This window comes from Stylophora pistillata, chromosome 4, assembly GCF_964205215.1.
Source record: "Stylophora pistillata chromosome 4, jaStyPist1.2, whole genome shotgun sequence".
Lineage (NCBI taxonomy): Eukaryota > Metazoa > Cnidaria > Anthozoa > Scleractinia > Pocilloporidae > Stylophora > Stylophora pistillata.
In genome coordinates, this window is record NC_142522.1 from 34,395,263 (window position 1) to 34,410,484 (window position 15,222).

Below are 15,222 nucleotides of genomic sequence, written 5' to 3' on the forward strand. Positions count from 1 at the left end.
CACGGTGTGTACAACTGTGTTAGCCCTGTAGAGCCCTGTAGAGCCTGCACAGCTTTGTATAGTCCAGTATAGCTGTATATAGCCCTGTATGTTGCATGTAGTGTTAGGATATCAAATGTATGTAAAGTACAGGACATAATATGTATTGGGACCTAATAATCCCCTTTAGTATAATTTCAGAGCTGAGCAAAGAGTTTCCAGCAATCTGATTGGTCAGGCGGTTCCTTCTATGACGCTGTATAAACCGCTCCACGCAGCTTATATAAAATGTTAAAATAAAATGTTAATAAATGTTACTAAAATGTTATGATTTTAGAAATTTCTCTGTTGTTCAGCTCTGGAATTCTACTTAAACAATTATTCGCCTCGGGTTCGGTGAATATTGTCGAATAGTCCCTTGGACTTCGTCTCAGGGATTGTTCGACGATATTCACCGAACCTGAGGCGAATAATTGTTAAATATGAGTTACCTACCGAGTGTGCGAGTTTTTATACCAATCAGTAGTAATTCTCCCGAGTTAGGAGGAAGTCTCCAGAGGAGTCTGTCTTCCGAGACGTCTAGGTAAAAGTTATCTTTAATCTTATGTTTCGAAGTGACGACCACTATTAGATGCTGCTATTACTGAAAGCTTAAAATAGGAAGATAGAGATTTCTCGGCCAACGCCTTAAGTGTTCCTTCTAGGCATAAGAGATTATCAGTTCATTTTCTCGACAGAGCCTTGACCGTTTGAGAGTGTAGCATCTCGCTAAGTCACTCATGCCCACCAAGACGACTACGAAGTAATGACATAAACCATCCACTTCTTCCGGTCCTTCGCAAGTCTTCCTATGTCTCACGTTTTCTCCACCGTCCACTGCCTCATTATTTTCTACAAGGGAATAAAGCAGTGGTGATAGAGGGTATACCAATTTACTACGTTTACCATGGGGGTAACCTTCAGGTACAAGTTACTCGATGGGTTACCATGTAACACAAGTACCTTAGGAGTTCTATATGACTCACATTACGGATTGGCGATAATTAGAGTTTTGCGGAAGCAAGGTTTTTGTTTTCGATACAACTATAAACTCGTCTTTGGACGGATTTTTCTGATTTTTCGAGTAAGCTGCTGAATTTCATGCTACCAAAAAAGAAAGCATACATTTACAAATTTCCTAGTGAAAGAAGTTGTATGAAGGGTAGCTACAAGGTGGATGATTTGTATGGGGATATTTCGAGTGGCAAAGGTTGAAGAGACCCTTTTTATTTCTAGCTTCTTGTAGACCGACAATATGTATCAAAGACGACACAAAAGATGTTGGCGCAAGTGATCTCTTAGTGGCTTATAGTTGTTTCGTCGAGGTATAGCGTTCTGCCACCATTGAAAGAGTATGATATATTATCATTAAAAGGTAGCGTTGTGCTCGCTTTGAAGGTATCATTGGTAGAGGTGCAATTACATGGATGGGTGATCTCAATTGTTTGTTCATATGGAAACCAAGTACGCTGCCAACCCTCCAATTTCCCTTAATCAAGTTACCTCTGAGGATTCACATGAGAGATATTCATAACTAAATGATAGTATAAACCATTTGTACACTTTCTTAAGTTTATTTTACAGCTAAGGTTAAGAGTACCGTTCATATTTAGCAAGAAAGCCTTTTACAATTCTTTTTCAACAACTACAGTACTTAACTAATATATGCACACTCAACAAACCTTTACCAAGGTAAAATAAGTTAATTAAAAACATTTTATTTTGAAAGATATCAAATAATTTTAAAACATTCTTGCACTTGAGAACTACCTTCTATTGATGTCTACTCTTAGTAAACAAGATCCTCATCATCATTCATTCATTTACGTGAAAAGTGTTTTCTAAAAAGCTCAAATTTACTCAATGATGAGTACTATGATCGAAGAAGGCATAGCTAACGGAAAATACGTGATGACTGAGGACAACACACTAAAAGACCTCAATCTTTTCAAGCTTTTCTGACCCGAAACTTTAAGTCATCTTTGCCTCTGAGTAAAATCCAACCGACATCAAACCAGCCTGCTTTCCTATATGGGACCGCCAAAACCCATAAATTCCAGAACCCTGAACAAATTCCGAAGGACAACCTGAAACTTCGACCGATTGTCAGCACTTGTGAAGCCTTTTATAACGCAACCGCCAAATTCCTAGCCTCTTACCTACTTCCTCTCACCGAGAACCGAATACAGCATCAAAACTACCACCGATTTTGCTGAGTGTCTAAGAAACAGAACTTTTGATGATGTTGAAGTCTTGCTCTTGTATGATGTGTCCTCTTTCTTTACTGAAGTCCGCTCGATGAAACAACCATTGACCACATAATTCATGAAATTTACACCAACAACAAGCTACCACAACTCAGCTCAAAGTTACTCTTCAGACGCCTTCTTTGTAATGTCACCAAGAACACAATTTTCAGCTTTAAAAGACACTTTATATAAACAAATTGATGGATGCGGCATGAAAGACCCACCATCTCCAGTCCTTGCAAATATTTTCATGGCTAAATTAGAAGCTGATGTCGGTAGTCCAACTTTTCACCCAGCCTTTCTATGATCGGTATGTGACTGTCTCTCTAAGAAGAAAAAAGGACGAGCCTGATATCGATGCTCTATTTGAATGACTAAATCACTACCACCCTAAAATTGTTTTTACTTTCAAGGAAAACCCCAACCACTTCCTCGATACTGCCTTTAGTTATAACAACAAGTTCCATTGCAGCGTCTTCAAGAAACCAGGAAAACTACCAACACATTGGAAATCGGAGGTCCCTACGAAATGGAAAAGGAATTGCATCACTGGCGCACTCCATAGAGCCAAATGCATCTCTACCGACCTTTACGAGGACATAAAATTTCTTGAAACATCTTTTATCGATGCAGGTTATCCCAAACGTTTTATTTCGCACATAATCAACAACTTTCTAAACGACTCATCACAAGATGACAACATTATTCCGAATTTTCTCTTCGAAGATCGAAAGAAAGTTTTTATCAAGCTTCCTTTTTGTGGTAAAAACGAAAAACTCGGTAAGACGTTGTTGCAAAACTCAACCAGTTCACTGATTTTAATTTCATCTTTGTAATCCTGTGGCAAACAAGGCAAATTAAAAGCCTCTTTAACAACAAAGACAAAAACACTCACAGATCCAAAGTTGTTTACAAATTGGCAGTGAAAGCAAGAGTGAGACAATCGATTGGTTGGAAATTAAGCATGGTATGGAGAAAAAACACAATCCGCTCTGTAAGTTTTAAATTATGTCACACACAATATTGGAAGAAACCCACGTGGAATATCGGGAGAACACAAGTTAAGTTAGTAAATCGAAAGCTGGAGGCCGGAATCTCGTCGAAGCTTGAATTTTTTTTAGACTTCTTTTCAGCAATTGTTTGATATGCAGCTCACCTTTTTTGGGTGCTCTCGTCATCTTTGCGGGAGTTGTTAACATTCTATGTGCTTGTAAAATGGATTGAGCAATCAGATCATGTTACACGCACTATGTTTAGAAATGTTATAAATAACAATTTGCTCAACTTTGTTATTGATGTCCAGTCAGAGCTCCAAGGGATGTTTCTAAACTATGGTGAATTTGAAGGAAAAATTTTTGGCAAATATTTTGGATTGCTATAAATTGCTGATTGTTAAGGCCCCACAATTCATTGGCGAGGAGGGAAAAGGTGGAAGTGTTGAGGGCTAGTGGCCTGTTAACGAGATATGTTCTGGTCCTCATTAGATATACTGGTAAAGTGAAAGCGATTACTCTGCTGATCATAATCAGGCTTACGATTTGATACTTGGCCTATCCATATAAGCATATCTACCTCACTAAGCTTATTGACATGAGTTTTTTGTGACCCAATGCAATCTTCTTCGAAAAGGGACCCCTTTCCCACAGTCATAAGTTAAAGGTTTCTTGGGGTTTATTTGGCCACACCAGGTACTGATGATGCCCAACCGGCAAGTCATTCAGATAGAAATGAGAACCGGAGTGATTATGTATTCGATGCGGATGATGCTACACCTTTAGAATCGCCACCGGATTCTGAAGCGAATGACAGCAAAATTCATGATTCAGAGTGTAAAGATCAAGGTCTAAATAGAAAAAGTAAGCTTTAATATTTTCACATCACAACTCCTACCCCATCCTCAGAGTTACGGTAGGCTAGGCAGGCAGGCAAGCTAGGAAGCCCAACTTACCCGTTTTTCACCCCGGATAAAAGAGAACATTGTTGTTGTTCTTTTTTTTTTTTTTAAGGGTAAAAACGCCGTGTTGCAAATTTGTGACATACACTGAAGTAAGCCTTAACCGAAAAGAGAGGATATATTGTACCAAAATTCTACTCAAAATAAAAAATTGATTATGTTTGACATGGTTTGATGCTACCCTGGTTTAAATATTTAATGAATATGACAGAAATTTCAATCCATCGACTCAACGTTTCGACACTCCTGTCTGTGCCTTCATCAGGGGTGATCTGATCATTGTAACAAGAGGCCCTTTCAGTTAGCTGCTCTTTTTTTCTAACCTGGTGTAAATAGGCGTCCGGTGGTAAGCCGCCATCTTCACGATTTAAAGGAGCGTGGGCAGTGTTTATCTGCCAAGCTTCCAAACAAAGACACTGGTGGTAGCGGTGATTCGCGGTAATAATTTTTAGAGTTATCCCACCCAATTTTATGGCTAGATAGGCATGTGTGCTCCGACAGAGCTGAACTTTTTCTTTTTGCAAAAGAAGACCGCTTTCTGATGCTCTTTCAAATGTTTAACAAACTGACGTTTGCTCTGTCCGATATACTCGTGATCGCAGTCATTGCACGGAATAGAATAAATTGCATCCAAACCTTAGGTTTGGTAAGAATACGCCCCAAAGTCTGAAAAGGTTTTTTGAGCAACTTTAAAGTTGTGACTATTCAAAATTCTCTTGATGGGCTTTGTAACACCCTGGATGTAAGAAATAACAGCAAAACCAGTCGCTGCTCCCTTCTCATCGGGAGTGTTGCTAGTTGTAACTGGTTTCTGGCAGTTACGGAGAAAAGTTTTGGTATAACCATTTGCCTTTATGACATCAGAAACATATTTTCTCTCCTCAACCTTGGAATTAAGTGAACACAGTAGACAGTCAGCCCTCTTGAGTAAAGTTTTAGTGAGTACTTTTTATGGTAAATAGGATAGTGAGAGTCGAAAGCGAGATATTTGTCTGAGTCGGTTTACGATAAACACTTGTCTCTAATTTTCTCTGTTCTGCTCTGCACACGTTTAAATCAAGAAAGGGCAGGTGTCAATCCTTTTCACGTTCAAGGGTAAACTGGATAGACGGCTCCACTAAATTCAAATGTGATAGGAGGCGTTCCGCTTCACTTCCGCACACCGCTGAAATGATATCATTGACATATTGTTTCCAGAACAGGGGTTTAACCGGGTTTAACCCAAACCTACAATTACCCTCGTCAAAAGATAATACGAATCTGTCTGGATACTTTTTAGGAGCTATAAGCGCATTGAAAACAGTAGTATATGGCGCCTTACTAGCACCTCCCGCGCGGCATGGGTCATAGTGGTTCGGTCGAGTGGTTAATTTTTTCATATTAGGGCTAGAGTTAGGGTTATTAGGGTTAGAGTTAGGGATATTAGGGTTAGGGTTAGGGTTATTAGGGTTAGGGTTATTAGGGTAAGGGTTTTTAGGGTTAGGGTTATTAGGGTTAGGGTTTTTAAAAAATAACGGTTTTCTCGAAACAATGGCAACAAAAGAATCCAAGATGGCGGCGGGATGAAGTACCAAAAAGTGAATCGACCCTGTATTACGCGTTTGGGCATCGCGGGTATTTTTGGTAACCGACCAAGACTGTAAGCAAAAGAGGTCTTTATATGGATCCCAATAGGTTATTGCCCACATGTGGTATCGATTGTACATAAGCAAGTAATACACACAAAATTAGGTGATAACAAAGTTTATTGTTACTCCACGCGTCTATATACAAAGGGCAATTAAGAGTTTATAATAGCAATTAAATGTTCAGGAAATGGTTCAGTTTTATCGTCCTTAATGTTCTCCAAACTGTTTGGGTAGACCTTGTCGCTATAACCTCTTGGTCAGTATTATAATGTCTGACTTTTACGATTTCTCCTGTGATTGCGGTTAATGCGAATGGTGTGTACTGAAATAAGAAGAAGAAATAGAGAGAGAAGCGTTTTGGCAGAACAATTTAAAAATAATAAGAGCACTTTAGAAACCAAAGTGGATAGACGAAATATGAATGTTTCTTATGAATGATACACAGTGTCACTCAACTACCCATACCGGTTCTGGGACAATAGAGTATTCACACTTGAAAATTAGAAGGAAATGTATGAGAGATGTAGGAAGGAACACAAATTAAAAGCGTTGAATAAATCCTGGTTTAGGGTTAATTTGCGTAGGTTATAGGAGTGTGTTTTTTTAATAATTTGAAAAAATTAAGGTCATCTAAGATGGTGTAAAAGCAATAAAAATAATGAAACCTAAGATGGTGTTTAATCCTCCCTTAGGGAAAATGATTTCAAGATAAAATGAATATTCAAAAAACGTTCATTTTAGAATAAAAGGAAAAAATTTTCGTGACCAGGATTCAAACCTGGGTTATTGCTGTCACTCACACGACCACACCCCTAACTCTCACCCTAAGCCCAATTCCCTAACCCACTTATTCTCTTATCAAAATCAAAATAAAAACCCTAACAGTCAAACATCAGAGTGAGACAAACAATGGAAACAATAAAATTAAATAATTAAATCTCCCGTTCAAAAAGTTATCAGAAAAAAAAATCGAACGAAAAGGATATTCAAAAACGCAGCACCATGCTCATGAACATTCCCATTTCTCGGGAAAAATGAACCATAGAGCATACAAACCGGGGAAAAATACGAAATGCCAGCAGGCGTTGTAACCTAGGTAGTCTCATTATTATCTGGCCATCAAATTTTAATCAAGTCATAGCATCCTTACATGTTTTTCGGATCAAATTCAATGACCTGTCTGTCCAAATTGTTTCCGAGTCATGACGTGTGTCAATCAATGATAGACCAATGGAAATATAGCAATGGGTGTATAAGAGTGGCTATGAGTCGGAATGGTATGATCATACATGGGACCAAAGTGATGATGAAGAAAGTTCGATTTCATCCAGTCAGACAAGTGGTGTATCTCACTGAAATTCATCCCTAAATAGAAGTCGAAGAGAAGATAAATACAATCAAACCGTTCCTGGATACTCCGTTTAAACACAAAATAAAAGCGGTAAAAGAAAGGCAACATAGCAAGTACCTATATACAAGCACGTTTTACACAAAACCTCGACATCTATATGTGATAAAGCGATTGGAAGAATTACAAGGAGCATAATCCAAAGACGTATTTAGCTCATATGATATGAACTTGCTTTACATGTGACGAAACATGACTAAAACGTGGAAACATTGCCACTGTCGCTACGCGACCGCATTCCGGACGCGCGCGCAGGAGCAGGAAAGAGGAAGAGAAGGAAAGAGGAAGAGAAGGAAAGAGGAAGAGAAGGAAAGAGTGTACATAGAATGATCTAGTATCACTGTAATAAACTGTTTTAAACTGTCACATTTGTTAGTGGTAATATCTTACCGCGAGTGTATATGAGTCCCACGAACTGAGTAAAGTTGAGGAATAAAATGACTAGAACGAGTGAGTCCATGTGAAGAATAAATTATATTACTTGAAGAAAGAGGAAGAAAGAGGGTAAATAGTTGACATCTGTCAATTAATGATGGACCAATGGAAATGGAGTATAGGCTGTATAAAAGTGGTTACCTCGTGGGCTTTGGGGCATTTGCTTGTTTTCTGCGTTTTCTTGCCGTAGGTCCACGGTAGATTAATGTGATAAAAACTACGAACAGAAGGATACAAACACCCACTATTAAACCAGCAAGCTGTGGCGTGGAAAGGATTTTACCACTGCCTGAGACTAAAGACTCTACCGCTGGTTTTTCAGTAGTCCGATCAAGTGAACCTACAAACAAGATAAAAGTTACCATTAATTTCCTTGTTCTCGTTATTGATGGAAAATACTGCTTCTCTCTCTCTTGTTGCTGAACTTTTAATTTCTTGCTGGACATCAAGTTTGGAATAAGACATACGAAATATAAGGAGGAAAAAGACGAAAAAATCGTTAAGTTTTCCTGTCTGAGAAAGTGTTCCAGGGACCAAAAGTGGTGGTCAACCGATTTGGCTGAAACTTAGCTCAAAAGTTGAGTGTGATAAGATGTTTCAAAAGCCTGTTTGGCTCACTTCTCTGACTGTTTGCTCTAGAGTTTCAGGGGGGTCCCATTTGTGGCTCGTAGAGCGCCACAATCCAGCCTTCCCGGTGGCATTTCGAAAGTGCTATAAAACTCCATTGGTAAATTGTGCTGCCAAATTAATTTGACCATGGACTCTACTATAGTGAAGCTTTTACTTCATAAATATAACTTTGTTCTCAAGCGATTAGACAGAGAGGGGCTTGGGGCTAAAGTCAGGTCAAATTTGAGGTCAAAGTTACTACCCAAAATTGCCATTTTTCAAAAAACCATAACATTTACCTGCCTTCCGTGCATCAAATTCATACCAAATCTGGTAGTATTTTAGTGATCCTTTTGTCAAAATCAGTTGAGAAAACTTTGGCTTATTAAGGTTTGTCAGGTTTTGGCACAAACTCTCCATGCCCTTCTAAGGCCAAGCAAAGCGGAATTTTGAGCATAATTTATGCTATAAACAGACTAAATTCTTGACATAAGGCCTGTATTTTGTATTTGGTGAGTTAAAATGAAACATGAAATCTAAATCAATGTCATTATCTAGAAGTATCTACACTCATAGTTTACAAATACTCAAGAAGGCCTCTAATTAGCACTACAAATACCCAGCGGTTTAGCAAAATAAAGGTAATTTTTTTCTCTTTGAAAACCAGGTACCCATCATATAGCACAAATGATGATGTTCTGACTTAGATATGACAATCTTTTTTAAAGATGCTTCAATTTCCTCTGATTTATATTCTTGAGGTCATCTTTCCATACATACTATACTCCCAAGCATGCAAATTCTCTATATTTTGTCAGACCCATTATTTGATGCAATATGAAGTGAGCTTAGCGAAAACGACCGTTAACAGATCTATGGTTAAATTTTTGATAACTTTGCTAGCTCTTGTAAATACGCATAATGGCATCAGTAAAAGAGCAGGATGATACATACAAGTTGTAGTGAGGAGCAGACTTGAGATCCATCCGATTTCCTTGGTACATTAGAGCTGAATAAATCAAATCGTCCGGCAGTAAATAAGAAATCCACAGTTAGGAGAGCTGGATAACAAATATTTTGTGTTGCAGTTTACATGAAACATGCCATGCATGCAACACCTCGAGATGCAATTGTTATTGTATCGACTGGCCCACCATATTGGACGTGAGAGTGAGCAGACTGGACCAAGTCGAGGAGTCAAGCAACCTTCACTGAGTTTTGAGTAACGCGGATTTGTTGACCATCACTTGCGACAATCACAGGAATTTGCTAAGTGTAAAAGAGGTTCATAATACGATAACTTACGATTAGCACTATATAATTTCAACTTCAAAAAACTCGCACAATGACTATTGTTGATTGAATTTTTGCTTTTGCAACACCTTAGCTAATCTTCCCTCGGCAGAGAGTTCGCAAAAGTTGAAATCTTCTTACAAAAGAGAACTGGAAAACTACCAAACTGGTTTTGAAACATGTGTCCTAAACCCTTTTCATAGGAAAAAATTAAGGAAAACTTTTTTTGGACGGGAAGTTGAGAGGACCGCTATTGGCGAGAGTGGCACTTAAAAGCTTTGGTTTTATCAAATAAGTTGAAATTGTAAATTGGCCACCATAAAGAGTAAAAAAGCTGCCGTTTCGAGCGTTGGCCCTTCGTCAGAGCTAATGGAGAAGTTGTGGGTTGTGTGTGTGTTTACATGCAGAATGTGGAGCTTCGCTGTTGGTGGGAACATGGTGACGAGAAAAACAAGAATGAATTAGTAGAATGAAAAACGTTCGTTGACCTATGGGATTGAGAGTGCCGATTTGAAAGATAAACTTTTGTTCAATAGTTTTGCGGCTTTCCGAGCTACCTAAATGTAAGGAAAGACCGCAGAATGCCACATGCTGCTTAGAATGATTAGGTAGATTAAAGTGTCTGGCGACTGGTTTTGATGCGTCCTTGTCATTCCTTTCTATGTCGCGAGGGTGTTCTCGGAATCGGTCACCTAGTCATCTTCCTGTTTCGCCGATGTATATCTCTTTGTAATACGTGCAAGTTATGTAATGGATGACACTGGCGGAGGTGCACGTGAAGTGATCAGTAATCTCAATAGATCGTTTGGGTCCCGATATTTTCTCGGCGTTGTGAATGAAAGGACAAGTTTTGCATCGTGCGCGAGCGCATTTAAAAGTTCCGGGTTGGTCATTTTTAATAGTTTGAAATGAACTTCTGACCAAAAAGTTTCCTCCGTTTTTGTCTTTTTCGGAATGAAATGAGTAAAGGTTGCGGAAAGATAGTGCCATTCTCTGGATCGTTTCGGGGTAAATTAAATTCTTTAAGAATCGTGGATTTAACTGCGTGGTTATGAGGGTGAAATGTGAGAGTGAATTAAATGCGGTCGGAATTTTCCTTCTGTGACGTTTGTAGTACTGACTGTCATTCAATAAATTGGGCACGGTGGTGACCCGCTTGAACGATAGAAACAGAGTAACCACGTTTTTCGAATTCTGCCGCATTGACTGTGATTTGTCGGAAAAATTCGAGTCATCACTATATAAACGACGAAGTCTTAGAAACTGAGAAAAGGGAATGGAATTCTCGACATGAGATGGATGCGCAGATGAATACAACAAGTAACTATGTGAGTTTGTAGGTTTGTAATACACGTTAGTGCATAAATCGTTGCCGTTTAATTGAAACTTTGATGTCTAAAAAGGAAAAAAGAATTGTCGGAGATTTCGTAGGTATATTTTAAAGTCGGGTGAAAGGAACTGATTGCGGTTATAGTGCAGCGACTGTAGAGTTCCGGTTTGGGGCCGTTGTATTGGCTGAAAAATTGGTGTTCGACAAAACCTACAAAGAGATTGTCATAGCTGGGTCCTATTTTGGTGCCCATGGCAACGCCATTAGTTTGTTTGAAATAGTTGTCCCCGAATGAAAAGCAATTGAGTGTAAACACTAGTTCGGCTAAGGGAAGTGGTGTTTCAGATCATAGTTAGTAGAGGAGACTTCAGATCCAACCCTCTCCAACCCTGGAACATTTGAAAGAGAAATCTTTGAAAAAAAGAAAATATCAGACTTTTCGTTTGAAATGAGGCAGAGAAATTTGTTTAATGAAATTACACCAGAAAAATGGAACAGGCAGAGATTGCGTGCTCACAGCCTGCCTCAAAACGACGGTTCCAACGCTAATCACGTATCAAGCCTTATTTCATATGCAATGTTCATAAATGTCCATTATGGAGACAATTCATTCTACTTATTCACATTTGAAATCTCTCACAGAAGTATCAATATTAGTTTTCTGGGGAGTTTTTGTGTTAACAAGCTACATTTAACCTTTGAAGTCCAGCTTTTATGACAGTTTGTGTTGCCAAAAACAACCTTATAAATACCTCCGCATTGAAAAGATTGTGATTTTCCTTTCAGTCTGTGTATAACCTTGGAGAAAAAAAGAAAACCCTTCTTGTATGATGCTCTTTACGTCACCATGATGGTACACCTGATCATGATGACAGATTTCCTTTTGAAAATTAGCAGACTTACTTAAGAGTGTGTTCCTGTATTCTCACCCAGCGCCTGTTTCAGTGATCTTTTGCCTCATCCATTTGAAGTCAAACGGGAGATAAAATGGATTTTGTTTCTTTTTTCTCAAGAAGAATAAAACCTGGTTAATGAATAATATTTGATGCTTAATTTTTTTTCAAGGTGCCTTACATTTTCACATGTGTTTAATGGTTATTAGACTTTTGTGTCTTGGGAAGAAAACACCGTATCCTCGAGTTAACAGTTTTCGTATTTCCAATGACCTGTTCGTCATTCAGTCAATGTAAAGCTGATGAAAGTTGAAGTTAAATGTTCTTCAGTTTTTCATTAAAACGAAAATGTTAATAATTATATCACCCGCACAGTTGTGAATCATTTTGGAATGGTGTATCTTTACCCTACTTCGCCACTAATCCTGTCTATAAAATACTAATTTTGAAGTTGCGTTATTGAAGCAAATATGCGTAGCCTCGACGTGGATGTTTACAAAATATCGGTGAATTCTTCGCTGTGGCTGTGAACCAAACCGAGTTTCAGATTCATCAGAAAATCGTGTTATACTTCACGAATTTGCCATGTCGGTATTCATCTTCGTTAAGACTTCCTTGCGCCAATTATGCAAAATATTGACAGATGTTCACACCTTGGGACCCTATTTTAAAGCGTTTCTGAAATCCAGCTGACAGAAAAAACTCTTAACACTGTTTCTGATGATTTTTTCTCCATGGAAAAGCTGAAAATGAAATCTGACGAGGCGTCCTTTACTAGCATGGGCTAATGAGATAGCTCGCATATATTGAGCAAATCAGCAAAACAGAAAAGTAATAAGTAACTTGTTTATATATGTATGACAGGTGAAAGTAAACTGCTCAATATAAAAGCGAACAGATGCAAATGCAAAGGTTCTTTAGCTTCGCATCACGTATTTCATATCACATTATATTTTGCCACTTACAGTGCCGTGTAGCTGCAACAAAGCAAGGACTCAGATCTCGTTAGATCATCATCCAGAACCGTCTTACAGGGAGTCAAACAGCTAAATTATTATAATGGGGTCCCTCTGGGTGCCCGTCATCGTGATGGTACGTTCAGTTGACCTTTAACACGATTTCAAAACACTTATGTATTTTAGCCAGCCAACTGAACAAATACCGGCACGTTCCAAAGTTTTCTCCAGTAACATGAAAAACTATTTCCCTATCTTTCTTAACCCAAATTAGGCGTTCGCTCAGTACGACATTAAGCTTTTTATGGAAGAGGCGAGAATTAGATCTTTTCCGGGTACAAAGAAGAAATTTCGTGGTAAATTGCAATAGCATACAGGGTTGATTAGAATTCGAGATAATATTTTGGGCAGTGTTTTTCTAATTTTCTTTTCTTGTTTGTAAAAAAAGATGACCACAGAATTGTTTTTTTTCTGAAAATCACTGAGCCACTTTTAACTTGCGTATTTGAATTTCTTTTGTAAGGAAGCGAAACTGATGACCGAACGTAAAATTATTGTAGAGAGACTGAAATCTCTTCTGCGATGTTCTTTCAAACAAGAGAAAATCCGGTATACTATACTTTATTAGACTCTCGAAGATTTTTTTGTTTTTTTGTTTTGTTTTTTTGTTTTTTTTTAAACGAGTAAAACAGTTGGTTCGGCAGGACTGATATTTTCGGTTTTCATCACAACGAAACGCAGATATAGCAAATTAACGAAAGATGAGGTGATGTGCGTGACTCCAGCGCTGGTTATGTGTTTATTTTGCGCATTTTTTATGTCTTTTTTTTTTTTGGGAGAAGTATAAATAGACGTAAAAGAAATGTAAGACTATAATCTAGCGGGAAAATGAAATCAAATACTTGGGGACATTTTTTTAACTTAAAAATGTTCAATTAAAATGTGATTAACAATGTCGTTTTCTTATTACACGATACACAGGAACAACTCAGTTTGTAGTGGAGCTAATCGAGTTTATTGAGAAACTATACCACACAACTTGAAGAACATGTTAAGAAGGTTTTCAGGCTCAAATCGCAAAAAAAGAAGAACGTTCAATCGCACCCCCAAAATTAGACGTTCTTATCGAAGAAAAAGAAAAGATGGTATTTCCCAAAATAATTCAGGGGTCGCCCTAATATAAATATAAATCAAATGATAATATATATCAAATTCTCCTCCTACCAATTGTGACCTCACGAAATATACCGGATGAATTAAGGTTTTTTTTTTGTTTTGAGTTGTTCTGCTAAGTAAGGATGCATGACGGATCTGCCGATAGTCTTTAAACTTAGCTATTTAAGCTTTATACAGGACTTGGCAAATTTTGATTCTTTCTCTCTTGAGCCCGCTAACGTTACCAGCCGGTAAGTCAAAAACGACTTCTTTACAATTTTGTCGAGAAAAAATTCTACCGCGTTCACCGAAACCGAGGTGAATGGCTGTTTTAGTATGTACCCCGAAGATCCAAAAATAATATCTGTCGTTATACCGAAAATGATCGAATTTTCGGTTACTCCCTAAAATTGTTTTTGTCATTTCCGAACCAGCCAATCAGGGTGCGCAAAAAGCACTATTGAACTGCAGGTACAGTCTCTTGAAGGCTGATTGGGGCTAACCCAGGCTTAAATTTCAACTAGGTTTCTTTAATTCTTTGTTCAAAAGCCTTTTTCGGATTATTTTCTCTTAGAGCATATAATAGTCAATTAGTATTTCGAATTTTACTTTAAAGCTTTCAGATCTCAAATCAGATTTCACACCAATCCTGAGTTATCTTAGCCCAGCTTTGAACAACTCGGCCCAAATCAGTGAAACTCCACACCACAATGTCTAGTACGATATCTTTATTCACTAATTTTTTCGTATCTAAGATGTTCGGACAAAAACCCCAGAAAACCTTCAAGTTTCAGAGTGGAATATGCGCAAAAATAAAATCAAAGCATCTATTCTAATCTAGTAGCCAACTCAGTAAATTGTGGCGTAATTTGCTTGAATACCTCTTGCTTTTTCATCTGTAGACTTGTTCAGGATTCATCGTTTCCGTATCAGGTAAGCAAGTTCCCTTTTTATAAGATAAATGTAGACCAGGCAGGCAATTTGCTCACAACCTGTCTACTTCACTTCCCCACCCCTGAGCTCACGGTTTTTCCATTGGATAGCTTTAGCCACATTTTCCAGATAGTTAACACGACCGCCAAACACGACCGGTTTTTCCATTGGATAGCTTTAGCCACATTTTCCAGATAGTTAACACGACCGCCAGTAATCGATTTCTGAGTGGGAAAATGTAAGGTAACGTCTTAACTCTGGCAATCGACCTGACAGCTTTATGAGAACGTATGGCTTTCATCCCAACCAGTGGTACTTTCTTGGGTCAGTTAAAGTTGAGTGTTTGGTAAGCAGTAGAGTT

At 38.2% G+C, this 15,222-nt stretch overlaps 1 protein-coding gene and 1 pseudogene across 2 annotated transcripts in view; both read left to right on the top strand.

Moving 5' to 3' along the window:
• The window catches only part of LOC111322889 (uncharacterized), a 41,982-nt gene that overhangs the window by 17,723 nt on the left and 9,037 nt on the right, over window positions 1-15,222 (top strand). Inside the window, exons 1-2 of one of the 2 annotated variants that reach the window (XM_088759209.1) lie at window positions 12,687-12,909; window positions 14,831-14,861. In XM_088759209.1, the coding sequence (XP_088615335.1) occupies window positions 12,877-12,909; window positions 14,831-14,861 (64 nt within the window). In that variant the 5' untranslated portion in view covers window positions 12,687-12,876. Of the gene's footprint in view, window positions 1-12,686; window positions 12,910-14,830; window positions 14,862-15,222 lie in introns of those variants that run through there. The other variant, XM_088759208.1, reaches the window with a different exon arrangement.
• Window positions 1,885-4,134, top strand: LOC148733469 (uncharacterized; annotated as a pseudogene).